At 41.3% G+C, this 24,169-nt stretch overlaps 1 protein-coding gene across 2 annotated transcripts; it reads right to left on the minus strand.

Moving 5' to 3' along the window:
- Positions 1 to 259: 259 nt before the first annotated feature.
- On the minus strand, positions 260 to 17,799 carry LOC135476161 (uncharacterized). Of its 2 annotated transcripts, XM_064756086.1 has the most exons (3): positions 17,756 to 17,799; positions 9,734 to 10,023; positions 260 to 2,548 (listed from the first exon to the last, which is right to left on the minus strand). In XM_064756086.1, the coding sequence occupies exon 3, from the start codon at positions 2,457 to 2,459 to the stop codon at positions 657 to 659; it is 1,803 nt and encodes a 600-aa protein (XP_064612156.1). In that variant the 5' UTR covers positions 2,460 to 2,548; positions 9,734 to 10,023; positions 17,756 to 17,799; the 3' UTR covers positions 260 to 656. The 2 variants fall into 2 exon arrangements, with proteins under 2 accessions (XP_064612156.1, XP_064612157.1); XM_064756087.1 differs by lacking the exon at positions 17,756 to 17,799 and having other exon boundaries at positions 9,734 to 10,133.
- Positions 17,800 to 24,169: the final 6,370 nt, after the last annotated feature.

Consider the following 24,169-nt stretch of genomic DNA (forward strand, 5'->3'; position numbering starts at 1 on the left):
CAAATAATCGACTGGTAATCCTTATTTGGCAAATAGCAAAGAAAACAAACACAGAACAGGTGGACGTATCAGATAATCCTCTAATCTCAGGCTTGGGCTACTTTCGCACCAGTTTTGTCCACACGCTCCTAGACCCCTTTTTGTCAAGTCGCCAGTAAACGAACGGCACAATTATAACAGGCAAGTGCGGAAATTCCCCTCCACAAACTGTTGACATAAAGGAATCGTATGCGTATGGACTTAACCTACACAATAACCTACACAATAACCTACACAATAACCTACACTATAACCTACACTATAACCTACACTATAACAAGAGTAAAATCAAGGTATAGTGCCGAGCGCCGAGGAATGGACACTACTGACGTTTTGAAAACAAAACAACAGGACTGACCTGAAAAGCTGTAACTATCAGAGAAAATGGACCACACAGCAGATGTAAACCCAACACGAGCTGACGTGAGCTCAGTAAAGCTTTCCATAGCAAATTTTGACAAAAGTATGTGTAATACAGTAAAGCCTGAGATTCTTGGTTCACTCGAGATTTCCATGTTCCTATCTCGATCACACAAACCATCGCCGACATATCGTCCATACATCCAAATTCACAAACACATGGCGTCTCATTTAACAACATTAAAAAGTCTCAGTTTTCAATGGCAGGATAATGCAGGCAAAACTAGGGTATTGTTTGCGGCAGCAATACCACTTGCCAGTACACCATTTGGTACTTCAGAATCAGTAGAGTCTTTCGAGGACGGAGGACGATTGGATGTCGATATCTCCTTATTTGTGGGGCGTTCGCGGTGAGAATCATCACTAGGTTCGTTATCTTTCACAACAATCTCATGACACGGTAACTGTTTAACAAGGCCCTTAGTTTTTTTCGCTGCTGAGTTCTGCTCCAGAGGGTCATTCGGACGAGAGTCTGTCTCTGTGTCAGTACCAGCTGAGACTTTGGCAGAAGCCGCTGCTGTCGGTGGGTTGTTGTCATCGTCAACGACGGTCAGGCTAAACTTCCGTCGCACGTTGGGACCTTTCGATGAAGGTTTACGAGGAATCTCAACATATTTGCCAGAGAATGGTCTAATCGGGGACGAACGAGGACTTCTGGTTTTCGGCGGGTTTGTCTTGGAATCAGCGACAGCATCTTCAAATGTAACGTTCAACGCTTTTGTTTTTCCAGAGCTTCGTAGCCTTGACCGTGGAGTCCTATCACCCGGTCCTTCTGGAGTGGAACTCTCTGACGAAGAACAGGTCGAGGTCTGGGAACTGGGCCTCTGAGAATCATCTTTCAATTTGACGTCGTTAACCAGGACGATCGGTGACAACGTCTCTGGTGAGGACTGGCGATTTGGACAGGAGGTACTTCCGTCATCTCCGGGGCCGAGAAGAGCCTGGGACTCCTCCAAATGAGTTTCCTCGGCGGTGGGATGCGGAGACTCACGATGATTCTCCACTTCAGCCTTAACAATAGAGCGGTTAGCGGCCTTTGAATCCAAGAGATCATCAGCACTTCTGAACGGTTTCTTGCGCATCTCGGTACTGGTAGAGCTTTGAGGTCTTCCCGTCGAATTCCGAGTGCGAGGGGATGATCGAGGTGACCTTGGGTACATCACAGAGTTCATTGCGGGCGACAGACTGTTTTTGTTTTTAAATCGTTTCACTTCTTCAGCGACGGTACCTAGGAGATTGCGATCTTGACTGAAGTCCGGTACAGAAGATCCTCGAGCTTGACGCATGGTCTTCCAGATATCGCGTGGTTTCACCATCGTCCCAGCGTCTTTCGTTTCGGACATGGTGGACACGTCGCTCATCATGGTGGTCACCGTGTTGTATGGGTTGTACCCGCTTGTCTGAACGGTGGAGTAGGCGTTGTATCCCGATCCCACCGTAGAATAAGCGTTGTACCCTGAGGTGACAGTGGAGTACGCATTATATCCGGAGCCTATCGAGGAGAGGTAATCCTTATGACTCTCCGGTTCTACACGGAACAGGGGTTTTCCGTCCTCTATGTATAAATCCCTATCTTTGATGACGTCCGCTTTGACCCGGTTACAACACTTGATGCATACAAACGTAACGATGAAGAAGCCGGCCAGTACGGGGATAATGGCCAGATTTAAGGGCATATCTTTGCCCCCAGTGGAACTATCACTTCCGTTCGTATGGGTAGAGCTGTTATTCACTTTGAATATATAATTGGTCTGAGGCGCCGGAGAACTCTCGTTGTCCTTCCTATCAATTTCACTTGAGGGTAAGATTTTCAAACCTGCCTCTTCCACGGAAATGTTGTTCTTTCCGCCAGATAAGTAAACGTTATCTCTCTCGGTGATCTTATCGGGATCCGCCCGGGTTGGAGGGCTCCCTGTAGGAGACGTGGCTGCGTCTGCGAAAGGGAGTAACAGAACCATAGAGAATAGGGGTACAAATCTGTTCAGAAGACAAGAATCCATTTTTTGACTCTTCTCTTTAAGAAACCGTTAAAAATTCCCTGCAGATGAGTCCACCAATTTAAGTCTCGTCCAACCAGGAAGTGAGACACCTGTAAACAGAAAAATTATCTTTCTGTTAAAGCGTGCATGGACAAGGTTCCCTAAGGAGATCTTTTATCTTTTAAGCACAAAACAGGTCATTACCGTCATACATGGTTGAGATGCAACAGTCGATCATCTACATTATAGCACGTCGTATTATAACCGTCCTGCTCCCTAACCAATAAAGTTAAGCCGACGATCATATTACCTTCGCATTCTGAACAAGACGTATAAATTAACACATGGGATCATCCCACGACCAATTACAATACCAGTTTGTTGAATAGAGAGCGACCACATAAAAGCCAATTTGAGACGTCAAAAACGTCAGAAAAATGCTTCATTAACGACCTCGGAAGTTAAAAGTGGAATAGGTTTCTGGTAACATACAGATTGTTCAGTGTCAAGTGTAATATTGTTTAGTGTAATATTGTTCAGTGTAATATTGACTCCTCGACATGTTTAAAGCATGATTCCAATTTTAGGTTTAATATCAAAAACCTAAAGTTTGTATCATGGGTTTGACGAACAGTCCAATTCTGCAGCACACTGGTTGACCCTGAAAGGTGTACTCAAGAAAACAATTTTCAGTGTATCAATTTCTTTTGGACACACACAGCCCTTAAAATTCAATCGTTTATCACATAACAGACATATCTTTTCCCTTTTCACTGGTCAGCCTATAACAGGTACAGCAGGCATGGTATACTGCCACACTCTGTCGAGATGTGTAGCTCACGGAATGTTACAAGACTTTCTTGGACACACTTTTTGCTGTCAGCCCTTATTTATCAAACGTCTGAAGTCTTTTACAATTAAAGTGGTTTGCTCTAGAGCTTTAAATTTGTACACTGATTCTTAAAGCAGAATTATGTACAAACCACAATCTGAGATCTCGCTCTGTCCTAACTTAAGTTTTAAGCTGACAGACAGACAGATATAATATTATTGGCGTTCCATTCATTGGAATGATTCACGCCAAAGCAATACAACAGCATCAATTACAGTTCATGGGAAAAGACACAAAAGGTAGTCACACAAAAAAACAGTCCATAACAACAGCACACAAACGCAAATGGACTAAACCAGAAACATGCAGAGTGGAATTCTGTTCATGCAAAACAATAATAAAACACACCATTTTACACGAGTAGCATTTCATGAATAAAAGAAAATGAAACAAGATTTCAGCTCATGACAACAGGCACAAGTAGATTAACCCAACACCAGATTCCATACACGGTCTACGGAATCTGTGCTTAAGCCGGTAACGTGCAAAAAAGTGTTCCAAGCATTTGGAAGCTACACTGTCAGTTGCCACAGGTTTTGATTTCTTTTTTTTTTTTTTTTACTTGTTTAGTTTTAGTTTTAAGTTACTTGAAAACATATGAGCCCTTGTATACAGTGCGTTCATACTGCGGCAAGAATATTCATTTATTTATTTATTTGATTTGGTTTGTGTTTTACGCCGTAGTCAAGAATATTTCACTTATACGACGGCGGCCAGTATTATGGTGGGTGGAAACCGGGTAGAGCCTGGGGGAAATCCACGACCATCCGCAGGTTGCTCACAGACCTTCACAAGTACGGCCGGAGAGGAAGCCAGCATGAGCTGGACTTGAAATCACAGCGACCGCATTGATGAGAGACTCCTGGGTCATTACGCTGCGCTAGCGCGCTAACCAACTGACCCACTGAGGCCCCTGCTGCTACAAGAAGAGCAACGATCTGTAGTGTTGGAAAACCACACATCAGGGAAGTCCCTCCGAGATGAATATGACACGAGATGAACATGACACGGGCTAATGAGGGCTCACATTTACTTCCTTACTAGATGATTATCACTACGCTACGTAGTTCCGCAACTATAAATCGTCTGACGTACAAGTTGCAAATAAGAGCAAGTTTCTAGATTCATAATCTGGTACACCTGTAATCACAGATGGACTGTATTCTGTAACTTAAAACTTAACCATCATTCAATCATTCAACAGACATTCGGTGGCTGAAGTAGGTCGCACACCAGCGCGGCACAATGACCCAGGAACCTCCTACCACTGCGGTCGCTGTGAGTTCAAGTCCAGCTCATGCTGGCTTCCTCTTTGGCCGTACGTGGGAAGGTCATGGGTTTCCGCCGGGCTCTGACCGGTTTCCTTCCACCATAATGCTGACCGCCATCGTATAGATAAACTACACAGTTCCCACGAAAAAGTGAGAGAAAGTAGGACGTAATTCCCTCGAAGAAGTGTAAGTTGGACGCAATTTCTCACGCCCTGAAAACTTGCACTTTGTTTTCACTTTCACAGGAAGCCATTTTAAATTCGTTACCTTGAGAAAGAAGACGCCTGCAAGGCTTCACAGTGATCCATATAAAGCTGACATCAACTTAATTGGACCACAATCAACGTACACCGATGGCAATCTGTTTAAAACTGATCAATCAAACTTCTAAATATATGCAGGTACTTTATACAGGGATCGTGGACGTCCCAGGTATTTCTGTCGCTTTTCAGGTCAACGCGACTGGAGATTAGAGTCTAACGTCAAGTTTGCTCGGTCCACACGGCTCGTACCTGTTCACGTAATCATATCATCCAGTGAGATACGAATACATACCTCTTTGTACGCCGGTGTTAATGGCTGTCTAACATAGTGCACAGAGCAGTTCAGTAAATACGGGATAGAACAATGCTTGGCTTCACGCACTCAGCGGGAGAGCACACAACCTTAAATTATCATTCTCCACTCGTCACAGAATCCTGAGCTGTTAACAATACACTGTCTCATGTTAACTTTCCCTGAACGAACTTTCGTTTCTTATTTCTTTTCATATTAAAATAGCACCTGTGTGATAGCGGCAAAACAAGGAATTTTTTAAGCCTGAAAACAAACTTAAGTGAGCTCGATACAAAAGGACGAAACTCAAAACGAGTATACTGAGCCGTTTTACTGTAAAGTGTTTCACTGCCCAAGGACACAATAAAAGAGGTACGCAGATTAAATACTTGTTGGTGGACTCTTTAAGTGTTGATCTATACCATTCCCATCACCAAGCGTGAATATATCCGAAACATGGGGGAAAGCCCATAGCAGGAAAACGTTTTGGGAGCAATCACCAATGCAGTTCAATATGTTCAATAAGTCTGTGGTCAATGGCAGAGTTCCATCATCAGAATCAAACTGTTTTGGGAATTGGTGTTTGTTCGAAACATGCTCAGTGACATCGTCGACTATGGTTTGTTTACAGTAACTGAATTTGTACCTCCGTTATATGCCAGAAGTTGAGCTTCCGTAATGCTGCCATAACGTTAATGGGGCACGTTTTTCCTACATTATAGGTGCACTGCATCTATTTATTAATTTATTTATTTATTTAGTCCATTGGTGTTTAATGCCGTGCTCAGAAGTTGTTCACTTATGAGACGGCGGTCAGGTTTATGGGTGGAGGAAACCGCCTCCACCTTACTCAGAGCCGGAGTAATCCAGCGACCTTTGGCAGGTAACTGACAAACACGCTGACTTAATGCCATAGCGGAACAAGAAAGAGATGGATTCGACTATACGACCAGTCACCTCATTGGTCAGTCAGCAGCAGTATTTTACGATTTCCTGGTTTCGTATTTGTTGAATTGTACCCTGTGGAATGCAGGTATCCAATCGCTGTTCGCTGTTATATAAACCGACTGTTTTGCCTTTATCCAAACTTGGGACGTTGTTTCAATACACACTCATGCAGCCTCGAGTAAAACAACCACAGAAACTATACAGACAAAAGTTTTGGGATAAATAAATCAAAGGTTTTCAGAAATACAGCACTGGGGGTATCCATGAATTGCCTCATATATAAAATCTTAACATATGTTTCTGGGTGAGTTAACCGAAGGGTTTCGCTTGAACAAGGTCAAGGTCAATATCTCAACATCAATACCGGTCGCAGGGTTTCCAGAAAATGCAAATACAAATCTGTCTATTTTCAATCCTGTAGTTGCAAATAATTCGGAATACTCTGCTCATGTAACATAATATCATCGTCATTTAGCTGCCTATGCTTTTTAGTCCTGACTTTTCTCCAATTCTTAACGACATCGCAACTAAAAAAGATGTATAGATACAGAGTTACCTTGACCGCATTATAGGGATAAATTTATAGCCTTTGAGAAACCAAAATACATTAGAATTACTCATGCAGAAAAGGTCTCACATCGCTGTGGACTGACAAAGACGAGAGGATCTATGTCCACCCTCTTGGTGGCGCCTTGCCGACATCGCTGACTTTTACCGATTATTTTGCTCTCTCCCTTTTGACATTTTTAAAACCTTTCATTATTGACTAATCATCTGTTATGGATCCATGTTCACCGTCTTTAATATGCAACTTGGCTCCCCCTTGCAGACATCGATGACTTCTAGACTACTTTACTGTAGCTCAGATTCGATTTTTTTTTTAACTTTCATTATTGATTGATCATCGATTTTTGAGCTGAAATTTCTTGTACAATAACCTACCCAGAATCAACGTTGTCAATCAATATTTTGACTTTGTTATATCAAACATAACAATTTTAACGTGATGTGAAATTTTGATTTAAGTCCACGATCGCTTCGTGACACTGCGGGCCTGGTCTCCCGACGATGCAAAATGACATAAAATCTTGTACTCTTCGGCTTCAGAGGTCTCTCTTATGATTGACCCCATGCACCTCAACCACATAACGTTGATTGCAACCATTTTGTTACAACAAGGAGCGTGAGAGTGATTGTTCATCGCGACAACGTGGTGACAGTTCCTTTGATAAGAAGGCTTTACCGAGTATTAGCCATACAGTTTCCTTGGCGCTCAATACTTGAATATGCATGACCTCACATGCCAACACGATCTATACAGAAGACAAACCCGTAGGTCTAGACCCTGGATGTCTAATAAACTGCCGGCAACATCACTAACCTCCTTTTTTTTTAAATCTAATTATACTTGAGCCATAGTGCTAGGTGGCGTGTATGTTGATGCTTTAAGCATATACATGAATTTGTTTATTTATTTAATGGGTGTTTTACGCCCTTCTAAAGAATATTTCACTTATACAACGGCGATGAGCAGTGCTGGGGGGTGGGGACCCACGACCATCCACAGGCCGGCAAGGAAGCCAGAGTGAGCTGGAGTTGAACTCACTGCAACCGCACTGATGTGAGGTTCCTGGGTCATTGGGCCGCGCTGGAACATATACATGAACAGTAAGAATACATCCCTTACTTTGGTACTGTCAAGAGGCTGGATTTCACCGGTAATAAACATAGCAACTATCACTCTTTCGCCACTGCTTTGGTTTTACTCTCTTTGCTCCAGTCTTTTATACACACGAACATAACTAATATCAGTTCACCGAGGATGAGCTCACGGTATGGACATTTGTGACGCCCACGACACCAGACTGCACATGTATCAACGGCAAAGCAAACAAGGAGACTCTTCATACATAGGTCTGTGTGCATCGGCAGTCATCTTGACCCATTTACTCATGGTTATTTTCTGAAATTACCAGTATATAGTGCTTTACACATGGTGGAAGATGCTACAGGCGAAACGCTGGGGCGGGTGTGAGGGTGTGTGCACATTTCTAGTTGTCAATTATATTCTCGTAGATCTTCGTCTGTTTTGCGTTATTTTGGCGCACAGTGGAGAGTAGGATAGTTAAAAAGTTTCAAACACGCGAAAGAAAATTCACAATTAGCTCGTGAACGTTTTCTGAAAGGAGGGGTTAACGTGTTCCAGTGATGTCAGAAAGAAATAGGTCTAGTATGCGATATCCCAGGCAACATCTAAAGTATCAAATTTGTTACATATCCCCAGGCAGGTGTCTGATCTTAAATTAGGTAAACTTGCCTGCATCGGATTACCCAAACACAAAAAAAGAAAACTTGACACCCAGTCGTTACTTACAGAAAAAAAAGCGAGAGAGGACACGGTCTGAAAAATTTATGTCTTAACACATATACTGACAAGTTGCGCTAGCTACAAATGTTGTTCCTTCATAAATACATACCCTGAAAAGGTTTCACTCCTGACTATGACTTCGTGCTATTTTCAGTTAATCTCGTGTAGGGTCACTTTACAAAGTGCTAGTAACGTCAGCAACATGACACAGCGACCATGCATGCACTACTGACCAACCTAAACTAGAATCCCCCCTATAGTTACTGCTTTCATCGAGGCGACTCTATAACAATGTACACGGTCATTTTGTTTTCCATGTAAGGAGCCTCGTCATGCGCTGAATGGTTTGACATTTGAATCGCCGGCTCCCGCATTTGATTGGTCACGTCCGGAAGACACAGATAGAGTATCCAGTGAAATAGAAGCAGACACTGTGGTCAAGAGTGTAGAGTTATACTGTAGAAATCAACTCCACGAAGACAATATCAAATACTTCATAATGACCATAATAAGGTGTAGGACTTTGGCACTTCAAATAACAAAACTTTAAGCTTACATGTACATGACTGGTTACTGGGTTGAAAATAATACCTCCGAAAGCGAACAATTCAATCATTTTTATATACATAGTGCAGACCAAAACCAGACATAAAGTCGATAGGTCACATTGTTCTTTGCTATTTGTGCTAAATGGTAGAAGTTTATAGTGAAACCTAAATCTACTAAGTGTAATGAATCTCCATGCTATAAGGCATTCTTTATACTACTCCAAGTGTTACACGCAGGCCATGCAGCGAACGTTGAGCAACCGGAATGTCTGTATCTCTGATAGCACAGCATTAAAGAATATATGACGCAATAGAAAACTGTAAGTAGCCATTGAAATACTTCTGTGTGTGCGTATGTTGGTGGGTGTCGGCGTGTTTGTGTGTGTGTGTGTGTGTGTGTGTGTGTGTGTGTTGTAGGGGAGGGATGGTACTTCACCCTGTTGTCTGTTTTTTTTATGCATATATGCATGACTGACGCCGGTCAGCTTTCGTTTAGGTCTTCTATTTGAATGAAAATGTATAGGTTTGATTATATGACTGATGTTTAACGACGTGTTCAAGAATATTTTCACCTACGCAGTTTCGTTTATGTATACAAATACCAATGGAAGAGAGACACTGGAATGTAGCACAAAATCCGTCCATTTATACACTACACCCATAATTGTCATGCCACTATTCTATTTCACATCCTGATTATGATATCAACATACCTTATACTTGAAATGTTGGTATCCCGGTTTACAACTCCTCAAGACTTTGTCTACCAGTTATCTTGCCGTTGTTCGCTAACTTCCTGCCAGTTCTCTTCTTTAAATTACAAGGTCGTTCGCTGGCGATTTGATAAGTCCCCCACGCTTAATCCCTTAGTCCATAGTTCACCTTGCCAATGGTCAGCTCCACAATAGTCATAACTGCCTCTTTTTGAACAGCAATGTCGCCTCCGATTTCTCGAGGTCCTGTGTCCAGCTAGGTAGCCTAAATGGAGCCGATTCAGCTTCTCCTGTTAAATATTTAACAGTAAAAACACAGTTGATAACTCCTCATACGGCCGAACGACAAATCACACAGGGGACAAACAGCGACTAAATATAGAGGCACACTTTAGTGAAACATATCAGAATCAGTCAAGTGAAAATACCTTCGGGCTGTTATATATATGGATCGGCCAATGCAGCCATCTTCTTACACAGACTGTAAGATTTCGTATACCACGTTAAATGACCTTTGAACAACGCGGATTGCTGATATAAGTATGCTTATTCTTCAACCGGCGATTTAATTCCGGGTCATAGAGGTAACAAGGAAAAACAGCCTAGATAAAACGGACAGCTGACCACGAGCGCTTGATTAAGCTGCCAGGTGACACAGGCGCTTTGGGAACCCTATAAACCCAGATACATGCTCGTAATGCATGTCTGCATACTTGTTAAGAAAACAACACACACTTTATATTCACGTAGGTCGCACATCAAGAGGTTTAGACCCGTCTTTCGACAGCCAGGACATATATGAGGTGTGATTTCGATCTCGGCCATGTGCAGGGAATTTCTCGATTCCCTCGCTGTCACTGATCGCGCATGAAGCATTGGTGACAACGCGCGGCCTATAACGCTTGTGTGACTATTTGCACAGTCTAGAATGCGAGTTGCCGACCACCTGTCTTTTACAAAAACGGTGTGCATATTACGTATGTACGTCACGGGAGGGAAAGTCATCAAGTAACATGCCGAAGGCTGCGGAGGTTTATCCCTGTTTTCTCCTCCCTAACAACTGACCGCCATCGCTGAAATGAAAAATTGTTGGAGTACAACGGTAAATGTAGGGTGTTCAAAATATGATGTTTCAAAAACACCCACCAGACACACTTAACAAACATTGCAAACAATTTAGTACAAAACACGGGTAGCTTGAGTATTGACGGTCACGTTTCTCTCAATATCGATCCTGTTTTTAGTAAAACGCATGACGCGATTAAGTTCAAACACACTAATTACACATATCATTCGTTTTTTTTTTTGTTGTTTTTTTTTAAAAATGTCATGTTTCAGGAAGTGTTTTCCTGAAATACGCCTGTTTTATAAGAAAACAAATCCATTTAATCAGGATTGCTGATTAAACATGTGTCAGTTTTTAAAAAACATATTTGTTTCTAACAGCGTTTTTCAAAATGTCAGAGGAAAACTTACACGTCCCTCTGATAGTCATATGGGATTGCGCTAGCTTTTGAAACATGCATACGTCCTGAAAAGTATTGAATTTTGTACCAATAAACATAAACATTCTGTTTAAACAAAGTTCACTGCAATACCTTAGCCTTAATTGACATCCGATTTACTGTTACACTGATTCATTCATACTGTACAAGTATTATTTATTTATTTATCTGATTGGTGTTTTACGCCATAGTCAAGAATATTTCACTTATACGATGGCGGCCAGCATTATGGTGGGAGGAAACCGGGCACAGCCCAGCGGAAACCCACGACCATCCGCAGGTTGCTGCAATGACCATCCCACGTACGGACAGAGAGGAAGCCAGCATGAGCTGGACCTTGAACTCACAGCGACCGCACTGCTGATAGGCTCCTGGGTCATTACGCTGCGCTAGCGCGCTAACCAACTGAGCTCTGTACAAGTAACATCAGCGTGAATTTGAATGTAATACATCGGAAATGATGCGCCAGCTAATCAGAATCGATTCAGCACACCCTTAATCATATAAAACTCACAGCAGACAAACAACATTTGTTGCCGAAATTAGATTTACACACCCCGATTCATGATTTGGATTATCAGTTACCTGCAGAAAATGTTGCCCGTTTTTTGAAGACTGGGCGACGAAACACGATCAATCAAAAGATTTTTCTGGAACAAATGTTGTCTGTGTGCGCAGGGCTGAAAATGACCGTCCAAGCAATACAAATAAACGCATGCTGCCGAATGGGAATACAGTAATTAATAAACAGAAGTAAGAACGTTTGTGCGATTTGAACTAAAAGTGAATAAATTTATTTCGTTCATCAGCGTGTTCAGTTAATCTCGAAGAAAAGTTTCTAGTTCCACGGTTAACTTCAATTACTCGGAAGACCTTTGTTCGATGGATGGTTCCTGGGTAACAACTTCCTCGCACAATACCTTATCTGAGAGCAGATTCGTGGGAAACTCATACCCACGGTGTAATAAAATATTAAACATGAAAGAAGGGGCTCCTTGAGGTCAGTGGGTTTCGCGGTAAATAACCAGCTGTAACAATGATCTCCTGAATGTCGCTCGTAATTACGAACATTCGCAGACTTGGTGGCTGCAGAGTTTCGCACCCACACACTGTTTGACCTGGACTGCAGTGTACTTCCTATTAAAGAAAATGAAAATGGGTTAAACAGGTATATTTATAGGAATGTTATACTGCTAGATGTCATCAAATAAGTCATCAGTCAGTTTATGTCGATTTTACATTGCCTGACGTTACGAATTCATCAATATGGTACGTCATTAATACTCTGGCCTATTCATGACCTACTCACACAATTGTAGGCTACTTCTGTCTCCATAAGTCCATTGGCTCTTTCTGCTTATATATGTTACATCACACTTGTTTAAGCACCTTTTATCCTAACATGAGATTTAGCGTCCTAAATCATGCATACAAGCTGTACTTTAATACAGTAGCTTTTATGCCAGTGCGATATATTTGCTTAATTCATGTGGACACACCGCTATAAATGGTGGTAATAAGTAACACTAATATACGTCATGACTAACTTACCGTGTTGTTGTTGGATCCCTGTTGGAGTGTTTACCCACCAACTGCTATACAACGAGATTTATTTATTTATTTATTTATTTATTTGATTGGTGTTTTACGCCGTACTCAAGAATATTTCACTTATACGACGGCGGCCAGCATTATGGTGGGTGGAAACCGGGCAGAGCCCGGGGGAAACCCACGACCATCCGCAGGTTGCTGCCAGACCTTCCCACTTACGGCCGGAGAGGAAGCCAGCATGAGCTGGGCTATACAACGAGAAGGCTGATCATAAACGGCCCATCCACAATTACAAAACACTAAACTTAACTTATGAATACCTACCTGTTCACGGTATTTACGGTTAATTTTATAATAACCTTCAGTCAAACTTTCCCCGTCCTTTCCACTGCCGCTGACATGAAAGAAGCAGACGATGAGATATTAAATCGCATGCGCCGTCAAAGTTTATCACCACGTGGCAATAAACACGCGTGTTTTGTTTTTTTTTTTTGTTGTTGTTGTTGTAATAACAAACGCGCTCGATTGAGACTTCCATGTAACGCAAGCCATTTCCCGAAAAATGTGGACATGCTTTTCTGAAAAATGGTCGTCTTTTGAAAAACCCATCCGTTTTTTTGATGACGTATTGTTTCATAAAATCGCCATCTACCGTGGAGTGAAGGGGAGTGAAGGATAACAGAAATCAAAAGCTTGTTCCACGTTAGTGTTTATGTCACGCACAGATGCACGGGGTCAAGCCAAAAGTCACAATGGAGATGGAGATGAGAACGCGTTTGACTTTTGACCTGTTTGGTGTTTAAGAGTAAAATGTAGACGATTAAGTCAGCCGTGACTGAAAAACAAGTTCGTCAAGTGAAGCGTTTTCTGGGCGTTTGTTTAAAAACGCTAACAATTATTTTTTTTCAATATAGGCTTGCTGACTACGCTACAGTATGTGTGGAACAAATAAAAACGCCATTTTAACACTCACACATTTTGAAAAAAAAAAAACACTCTATCGATTTTTTTCACAACGCCAATATTTTTTCCGTAATTGGCAGTGATTTGTTTAAAACACAAACGTTTTTAATCAAATCATTAACATTTAAATACAAACGCGTCATCCGTCGCGGTTTTTTCTGTGCATGTCGTTAAACAAAAATCAAATCATATCAAATAAATAAATAAATAAATAAGTACATAAAAGGTCGCCACGATATGCCTTATAATACTGCCCTTGTCCATGGTATTAAGCCTTGTAGAGTCATTGATTCTTATAGCATTTATCAACATACATACCAGCACTCACATGCAGGTCCTATGCATAAATGCACACATCGGCAGATACAGATCTATATATAAATGGATTTTCTTTAATCTCTGTAACATTTTGTTGTTGTTGTTCTTAATCTGCATTTTCTTACACTTCTTCCATTCTCGTGACTTTATTTCAGTCACGTGCATCATCTTGGCATTTTTTTGTACTAGGGGAATCAGTGGACGATGCGCTGACCAAGACAGCTCAGATGAGCCAATCAACGTCTGACCATGTGTCGTTAAGGAAATAAACACACTAATGAAACAGTGAGCCTTTAATGCCTGGTCTACATAAAAAAGCAAATGTTTATGTTTTGTACATCTGTGTATGTGTATTACTCAATATGAATACAAGGCCCATGTGTACAGTACATATTTAAAGTGTATATACATGTATACAAAAATACGACGTATGCAAGGTACGTAAGACTAATTTTGAGACCACAAGTCTTTGGCCACTGAGGTTGCGTGTTCGAATCCAGCATTCATTTGCTTGACAACTGCATGCTCATAACGTCAGGAGATCTGGAACTAATTTCTGACTTAAGTCAAAATTTAAAATCTTTCCACTGAGCTAAGTTTTTGGTACTGAAAGTCGAAAGCTGGATACATTTGGCTTATTATAACACTGATGTAGGCTAATGGACAAAATTGTACTTTATAAAACCGAAAAATAAGCTTTAAACTCGTATTTCAAACTCAGAAATGTCTTTGTGAATGATTTCCCATGTTTAGGCCTACTGGTTTGAGCCGTCACAATAAAAGCTATGTTTCTTAATCAGTAGAAAGAAAATAGGAAAATTGTATTTCTTAAGCCGAGTTTCTAGGATGCATGCTATTTGATTGCTTGGTTGAAGTCTACAAATCACATGAAATATGAAATAGATAATAGATAACATTCATTCCACTATAGGTGTATTCGACGAGTCCATGGCGTAGTTTGAATGTACATATATAAGGAGATCTGAATGGCGCGATAAAGGCTTAGGCCTACTGCAATTAGTCAATTCCGTTAAAAATACCGGGTATGTTCACAGCGTCATTGGCAGTGTAAATTGTAATATAATTACAAAAGGATTCAGTGTAAAAGTTATATGAGTACAATGAGCGTTCGTTTTTCTCCATAACATTAGTATATATTATCGTGATGTGGGATTCACAATTTCTGAGTAGAATTCTGGCGCTGAAGACTGGCCGAAGTCATGCATGCACTACACTTCCGAGTATAGTGCGGTCGGTTAGGTGCTTGACGCGGACAGGGTTTCCGGTTCGAAAATCATAGAGTGGTCAGCCGCTAGAATCACATATATACACAGTTACATTAACCATTTTCTAGATGATATCAGTTCATTTCTCATCTTCATTTACATAACTTGTACATCTAATCTGCATTGAGTTTCAGTACAGCGCCATTATGAGGGCGCACGTGCACACGTGCATGCCTGCGCATGTGTACAGTGAGCCTCATTTTTTTTTAATTGGCGGACTGAACGGAAAATTACCCAGAATTTTTATCCTGTTGTGTAATTTATGAAAGAGTATAAGGATATCCTGGAGGTGCATGGCCGCACTTTTGCGGAAATGTACATGCAGCTGTAAAAGCAAGTGTATGCGTGGTCTTATCAATTGTATACCCAAAACCGCACAGTATAGCGGCTCGAAGTAAAAGTAGAAAGGGAACAAACAAAACAACCCCCCCCCCTCCCAAAAAAAAGTCCACTACTATCAGGCAGGTTTTTATTCTCATATTTCTTATTACTTAGATATATTTCATAATAAAACGGAATGGTCTGGTTTAGAGACTCACCAGAGTGTGCAAATTTGCGCAAATTACGCATGAGTAATCCCATGCAGTTAAATTCGATATTATATATAGGCCTATATTTTCGAAGTTTATGATCCTTTGTTTTGTTTTTCTTTTTCTTTACTTTTTTTTATTTACTTCTTATTCCATGGGTAGCTGATAAACAAAGAAATTAGTGCCAGCTGGGCTATTTTCGACCTACACAGTATGATGTCTATAAAACAGGTCTTAATTCGAATAAAAAACGAATTACCCACGAACCCCACGACCCTGGCGTCATACTGAATTTTCCGCTGTTTTCGTTCAAAAAAAACCAAAAAAAAAACAGATATATAGACTACTGATCAGGATTGTAGGCCAAGTAAAAAGCTTTTACACTCACAGATGACATCATACGGCCAGTCTTTGTGTATCAAAGCAAGCACCTCTCTCAACTCATCGAACGAAGGTGAACAGAGGCAAGCCTATATCATGAAGCACAACAATATCAACGTACTGGGGAACAAAAAAAAGTAGGCTAACACATTCCACTCCATGCATTTTAACATACAACACTTTTCTGAATGAGAAGTATTGAAGCATCATGGGAAATATTGTACTAGCATGGCAGAGACATCTTGCATCCATTTGTAGCGCTAAGCATATACCATATAGAACCAGATAATTTGTCATAATTTTATTAATTTATTTATTTGATTGGTGTTTTATGTCTTACTCAAGAATATTTCGCTTAGACGACGTCAGCCAGCATTATGGTGGGAGGAAACCAGGCAGAGCCCGGGGGAAACCCACGACCATCCGCAGGTTGAATTTCTCATAAAGAGATTTCAAACACAACCATAGATTATTCCATTGGTGTACTTGAAGTTTATTTCAACCTTCTTCAGCCTTAGTTCTTGTAGCAAGGTAGATTGAAGGCCGTCATATTTAGTTTCAACACCTCCTAAGCAGCATGCCAAACCATCTAGGGGCCTATCCTGTATATCACAGCAATTTCTATCTAGGCCCATTTATTTATTTTGCAAAAAATAAAAGGCATAAACAGGTCATCCGTGCGTCAAGGGATCCTCACATAATTTAAAAGCTGGTCTGTACCGGTTGAAACACGACAGATGCGCCACGAAAACTTAGACAATATGGACTTAATTAAAGAGAGAGATGAACTGATAACCTGGATAACTACGGTAACAAAAGTGTGTTAATCTAGGCTACTACACATAAAGTGTGACAACGCAAACGTGAAAACCGTTCATGAAGTCAGATCCCAACTGGCTTCTTGTAACTCTTATCAGAGCAGCATTTATTATGGAAGATCAAGATAGCGTATTTCACGATCCCTTCTCACAAATTCATAAACATCAGTTCACTTTTCCTAGTGGAAATTTTCCACACATGTGAGGCGAACTCCGTCGCACGTTACACACAAAGCAGAAAAGAACACCCAACAGCATCTGCGCGGAGAACACCTTTGTTTACGTGTTTTTCGCTCGCGCGGGTGCGAATGAAAACGTTTGTAAGTTTAAAAATACAACGATTAAGTTCAGCACCGAAGACGGAATTAAACTCATCAATATTATTTGAACAAGATTTGGTGAACATTTTGAACTTGTTTTCGGATTGTTTTGTGAAATTTGTCAAGTTGGGGAGATCTGACCTCAATATCATCAACATCACGTCACACAGCATTCGTCAGCCTGCACAACAACAACATGTGAAGTTCAGATTTATTTAGGTGACAAAGAAGCACGAATTTCCGACACTAGTACAGTTAGGTCATTTGTAGTACATTTTAAATCTTCACACGATGCCAGCTGGTGTTCCTGATAAGTTCAACCTCCGAAATAAACACAAAGTTTGACCTACCTCAGCAGTAGACGTCATTCGTCCGGCAGACGTGTCGGTGACTGAAGGACTCGCGTGTGATCAGCCGCCGCACAACAAAACAGTGTTTCATCCGCCGTGGTCTCCTGCTGCCGCGAAGCGTCACCGTGCTCGCCTGACCGGCTTAGCACAAAGATATATAGTTTTCGAACTTTATTTGAAAGTGAAGAAAACAATCGTAAAAAGTTTTGAAGTCCTACTTCACTCTAAACAAAACAAGCAAATAAATAAATATATAATAAATAAATTAAACTAAAAAAAAAAACAAAAAAACTTTTAGCATTGACAAGTTTTAAGACTGAAGCCTTAATGAGCTCTTTGGCATCACGTATGTTAGGCCTATGCCTATATATAATCATGTTCAGTATATGGTGTACATTTATACAGTTAAATTATGGACAGTTAGGAATTGAATAAGCGGGGTAAGCCTACTGCAAACGCATGAACTGTTCCCAGGTGTGTCGCCGCTAAATAGTGTAACAAGATTATACTGTAGGCCTATACACAGAGAAGTAAAATCTACTCTAATCTCAGCTGGCTTTTAGCGTTAACTGAAACTGCAAGAAGCTACATATAACCTAGGCGTAATATGTACATACATGTACACTGTACGTGTAAGCCTACACGTAGGCCTATGCGACTCTACGGCGTACTTAATTAGACTGTATCTACAAACACGACGGTGACCAACTTTATGGTGGGACGAAACTGCCGATAAGGCAACAATTGTAGGCATATATGCAACATACACTCAAAAACTTAATCTGTTCTATTTAACAGAGAGAATGTACTCTGTTATACATAATGCCCTGTGAGTCTAATAGAATCTTTGTGTTCAATTGAATATGAACATGTGTGTTATATTTAACAGAATAATCTGACATTCCAGCACCACTCAGATAACAGACTTTTACACAAATTTTACACATTTTTTTTTGAGAGTACAAACAAATCTGTATAGTCATTTTGAATTAAAAGCAACTGAAAGTGAATTTCGTATTTATTTATTCATTTATTTATTTATTTGATCGGTGTTTTACACCGTACTCAAGAATATTTCACTTATACGTGAACTATGGTGGGAGGAAACCGGGAAGAGCCCGGGGGAAAACCCACGACCCTCCGAAGGTTGCTAATAGACCTTCCCACGTACGGCAGGAAAGGAAGCCAGCCTCTGCTGGGCTTGAACTCACACCGACCGAATTGGTGAGAGGCTTCTGGGTCATTACGCTGCGCTAGCGCGCTAACCAACTGAGCCACGGAAGTCCCCGTAAATTTCGTAGAAACCGTATATATATGTAATTCTTGATACCGATAAGTGTATAGCGAGGCGCGTATCTTGTACATAGCAGTCCTGTATGTACAGTCTATACAGCAGAGCTTTAGACACACAAAGGAAGCTTTTAATTCCCCACAAAGCCGCATAGCATACTGCGAGCTAAATAGAGAATATAGAGTATTTAGGAAGAGAAGCTATAGAATGCGACGCTGACATATTGTCATGTAATATGTACATATTTCAGTGGATGAGGCAGAATAAAACACATAAGAACGTATCATTCACACACAGACATCTCTAGATTTTTCAAGAAATATTAAAGAAATAAATAAATTAATCAAATGAAATGAAATTCCCAAGTATGTGATATTGCCGGATGTATCACGTGTATTCCGGTGTATGCGGTGTATAAGCTTGTAATGTCTACCATGACATTTACGCTTGCCATACAAAAACAAGTAATCTGTTAAAACAGTATTAACACACAGTCTATTGTTTAGGTGATGTTAGGATGTATTATGTTATAATAAAGTAATATATACTGTGTTATATTAAACATTATATCCCGTTACGGTCTAATACAGCTTTTATGTTGAATCGTATAGAGAATATGTGTGCTATATTTAACGATGCGACACCGGAGATTTTTGAGGGGAACAAATCGATACGCGGAAATATGATCGAATTTTTGCCATCTTAGAATAGCTGAAATAATTACCTGTCACAAAATATGCACGTGTTACCGTTCAAAATCGGTAATGAAGTTCCTGGAATTTATAAAGCGCATCTTTTGTAATACTTTCATAATTTTTTGAAATTATGCAATGTAAGGCCTAATTTGAGCTGTTCTTGGTATCTACAGAAATTTTTTTTTTGGTTCGAGTCTGTGTAATGTGTCCCTTAGGCTTAGGCTTTGTCTGTTTGTCTGCATGGCGAAGGTCGTAGGTTTCTCTGCATGGCGAAGGTTGGAGGTTTATTTGCTTGACGAAGATCTGTGGTTTACTTCAGACTGTCTTGGCGAAGGTCGGAGATTTGTCTGCATGGCGAAGGTCGGTGGTTTGTATGCTTGGCGAAGGTCGGAGGTTTGTCTGCATGGAGACCGTCGGCGGTTTGTCTGCTTGTTGAAGGTCGGAGGTTTGTCTGCATGTCGAAGATCGAAGGTTTGTCTGCTTGGCGAAAGTCGGTGGTTTGTCTTCTTGGCGAAGGTCTAACGTTTGTCTGCTTGGCGAAGGTTGGAGGTTTATTTGCTTGACGAAGATCTGTGGTTTACTTCAGACTGTCTTGGCGAAGGTCGGAGATTTGTCTGCATGGCGAAGGTCGGTGGTTTGTATGCTTGGCGAAGGTCGGAGGTTTGTCTGCATGGAGACTGTCGGCGGTTTGTCTGCTTGGTGAAGGTCGGAGGTTTGTCTGCATGTCGAAGATCGAAGGTTTGTCTGCTTGGCGAAAGTCGGTGGTTTGTCTTCTTGGCAAAGGTCGAAGGTTTGTCTGCTTGGTGAAGGCCGGAGGTTTCTCTGCATGCCGAAGGCCGGTGGTTTTTATGCTTGGTGAAAGTCGGTGGTTTGTCTGCTTGGCGAAGGTGGAAGGTTTTTCTGCTTGTTGAAGGCCGGAGGTTTGTCTGTATGTCAAAGATCGAAGGTTTGTCTGCATGTCGAAGGTCGGTGGTTTTTCTGCTTGGTGAAAGTCGGTGGTTTGCTTGGCGAAGGCCGGAGGTTTGTCTGCATGGCGAAGGTCGAAGGTTTGTCTGCATTGTGACGGTCGGTGCTTTGTCTGCTTGGTGAAAGTCGGTAGTTTGTCTCCTTGGCAAAGGTCGGAGGTTTGTCTGCTTGTCGAAGGTCGGAGGTTTGTCTGCTTGGCGAAGGTCGGAGGTTTGTCTGCTTGGCGAAGTTCGGAGGTTTGTCTGCATGGTGAAGGTCGAAGGTTTGTCTGCATGGCGAAGGTCGGTGGTTTGTCTGCTTGGCAGATGTCGAAAGTTTGTCTGCTTGGCGAAGGTCGGAGGTTTGTCTGCTTGGCGAAGTTCGGAGGTTTGTCTGCATGGTGAAGGTCGAAGGTTTGTCTGCATGGCGAAGGTCGGTGGTTTGTCTCCTTGGCAGATGTCGAAAGTTTGTCTGCTTGGCGAAGGTCGGAGGTTTGTCTGCTTGGCGAAGGTCGGAGGTTTGTCTGCTTGGCAAAGGTCGGAGGTTTATCTGCTTGGTGAAGATCTGTGGTTTACGCCATGCACTATGGTTTACCGCTTCCTCCACCCAGAAACTTGACCCCCGTCCTATATATAAGTGGAACATTCTTGAGTATGGCGCTAAGCAATAAACAAACAAATAAAGCAGGTAAATAAATACATCCAAATGAGGGACCGGATGTGGCCTATAGATGATGGCTCCAACAACACGGCTGACACACGTGGTCTGGTCCTGTGATCACGAAGTGATCTTAGATTTAAGTCAAAATTTCAATCATTAAATCTGGTATGTTCCTTCTCGTTATTTTAGCTGAAAATGGTTTTAGAATAACTTTGATCAATATTATGATCGCGTTACGTAAAAAATAACAATTTGCAAGTCATCTGAAATTTTGACTTCAGTCTACGATTGCTTTGTGATCACGGGGCCTGGGTGCTCAGAACACTCAAATGAAGTATATATGAGATGAAAAACTATTAAATACTGTCCAGGAAAATAGTTCTATTTATTTTCCAACCGAGTAAAATGGCTCTAAAACATCAAATTCTTCAGTGGTCTGTGGTGACATCACATCGATACTTTTGGCTCATAGATGTACATATGTATATGCATTTGATGAAATCATTCAGTCTGTGCATTTGGTGACGTCAACACCTGATGTGACGTCAGTGGTTTCGATACGGTCATAAAAGGCCACTGTATAAAACGGATGGTTCAAAGTGCATTTAACTAGGTTGAAAAAATTCGAACTATTTTTTCTGCACAGGGCCTGATCTTTCATCTCACATACACTTCATATTAGTGGTTTCTTTGAATTATATGTAGATAGGGAGCTCATGCTGTCTTCCTCTCCGGCCGTAAGTGGGAAGGCCTGCAGCAACCTGCGGATGGTCGTGGGTTTCCCCAGGGCTCTGCCCGGTGTCCTTTCACCATAATGCTGGCCGCCGTCGTATAAGTGAAATATTCTTGGGTAATCAATCAAATGAATAAATAACTAAGTAAATCAATCAATCAATCAATCAATCAATAAATATAGATAGGGAATTTCTGGATTCCTCCGCTGTTTGTGGAGAACATAAGCGATCGACAGCGATAGTGTGGAAATCTCATGTCAGTTGAGTGAGTGAGTGCTTGGGGTTTAACGTCGTACTTAACAATTTTTTCAGTCATGTGACGACGAAGGAGTCCTTAGAATGCAAGTAATGTGCCTCCTTGTTGCAGGACGGATTTCCACCGCTCTTTTATCTAGTGCTGCCTTCACTGAGCCGCCTTACCTAAAACAAGTAAGCCAACCCGCCTGAGCATTATACTGATACGGGTCAACAAGTAGTTGCACTATCCCCTTCATGCATGTTAGCTGAAAACCACTTCCACCATGTAATATGGCAATTGCATGGTAGCAAACCTGTATGTCACACAATGTTCATCAGTAACTTGTCAAATGCCGGTATAGTTTGCCTAAACACAGGCATTCCGGTTTCCTTCAACTTCCCGCCCATCGTATAGGCCTAAGTGAAAACTTTTTTGAGTGTACATTGCGTTATAGGCAACAAACAATCAATCAATAAGTCAGATAAAGAAATAAATCCACCCAATATATGTATACAAAGAGAGACAGGGTGGGAGATGAGTATACTACACAAAATGAATGGTATTGCATGTACAGCCCTTAAAATGTACGCCTACACTGTATATTTTAGCCCACATGTAAAAGCCACCAAACATAAAATAATATTTATTTATTTATTTAGTTGTTTATGTATTTATTTATTTGATTGGCGTTTTACGTTGCATACACTCAAGAATATTTCACTTATACGACGGCGGCTAATATTATGGTAAGAGGAAAGGGGGGCATAACCCAAGGTGAAACCCACGACCATCCGCAGGTTTCGACAGAATCCCCACCCCCACGCAAGGGAGGGGGGGGGGGGGAGCCACCAGCGGCCGAATTGGTAAGAGGCTTCTGGATGATTGCGCCGCGCTGGCACGTTCTACACCACCAAAATATAATAAATAACACAGTCAGTGTAAATGAACACATGTATAGGCACAAATATACAGCTAACTCTGTATACACCATACTTCCCGGCCACGACTATCTATGATCATGTCAAAAAAAAAAAAAAGAAAGAGAGAGAGAGAGAGATAAAAAATATAATTGAAAATTATGTAACATGTCGGATCGGGTTCCTGTGACCGGTTGCACTCTTCGTCTATATTTACGTACACAGCGTTGCACTGAGCCAGTACATAAATGTTTCAAGTCTTGCTGCTGTGGGACGGATACTCAGCTAAAAGCTGTCCTTTAAAGGGCAAATTATTTCTTCGAAAGAGTGAGACAGTGACATCCGGAGACATGCATGAAGACCCTATTATTTAATGTGAGATTTTTTTTATATCTTTCCCACGTTTATTTGACAGCCCCAACCCAAGGCATAAAGTGCAAGCTTTATAGATAGGCTATCTTCTTTCAGTTTATATTCCTTTACACCTAGGGGTATTATAACTTTAATCCGTTATGTGCGTTTCGAACTATATAAATTTGTTCGTGTATTATAAGGCTCACGTCTTCGTTGCGTCGGCAAGACGTCTGAATTATTCGACGAGTCTAATACGGCTATATATATTACCCTTCTACTGTGAGTGCATTCGAACTCCAGCAGGCTCCAGTCCACAGCATTGTCTCTAAATCTCCGAGCCCCGACACCCCTGCACTTTTAGTGATTAGGTTTAAAATTATAGCTGAGTTCGTAAAGGGATACCTTATCCGGCATAATATAGCGACTATGTAGAAAACAGAGCTTGAACCCGAATGGCTTCAGCCGGGAAACGTCCCTCATTATAGATGTCATCAAATACGACATGTGTCAAATGCTCCATTGTAGCAGTGCACAAAAATTATTAGAGTGATTGGTGACATTCAGCATGCCATAAAAATAT

The sequence above is a fragment of the Liolophura sinensis genome, chromosome 10 (genome assembly GCF_032854445.1).
Source record: "Liolophura sinensis isolate JHLJ2023 chromosome 10, CUHK_Ljap_v2, whole genome shotgun sequence".
NCBI classification, from domain to species: Eukaryota; Metazoa; Mollusca; class Polyplacophora; order Chitonida; family Chitonidae; genus Liolophura; species Liolophura sinensis.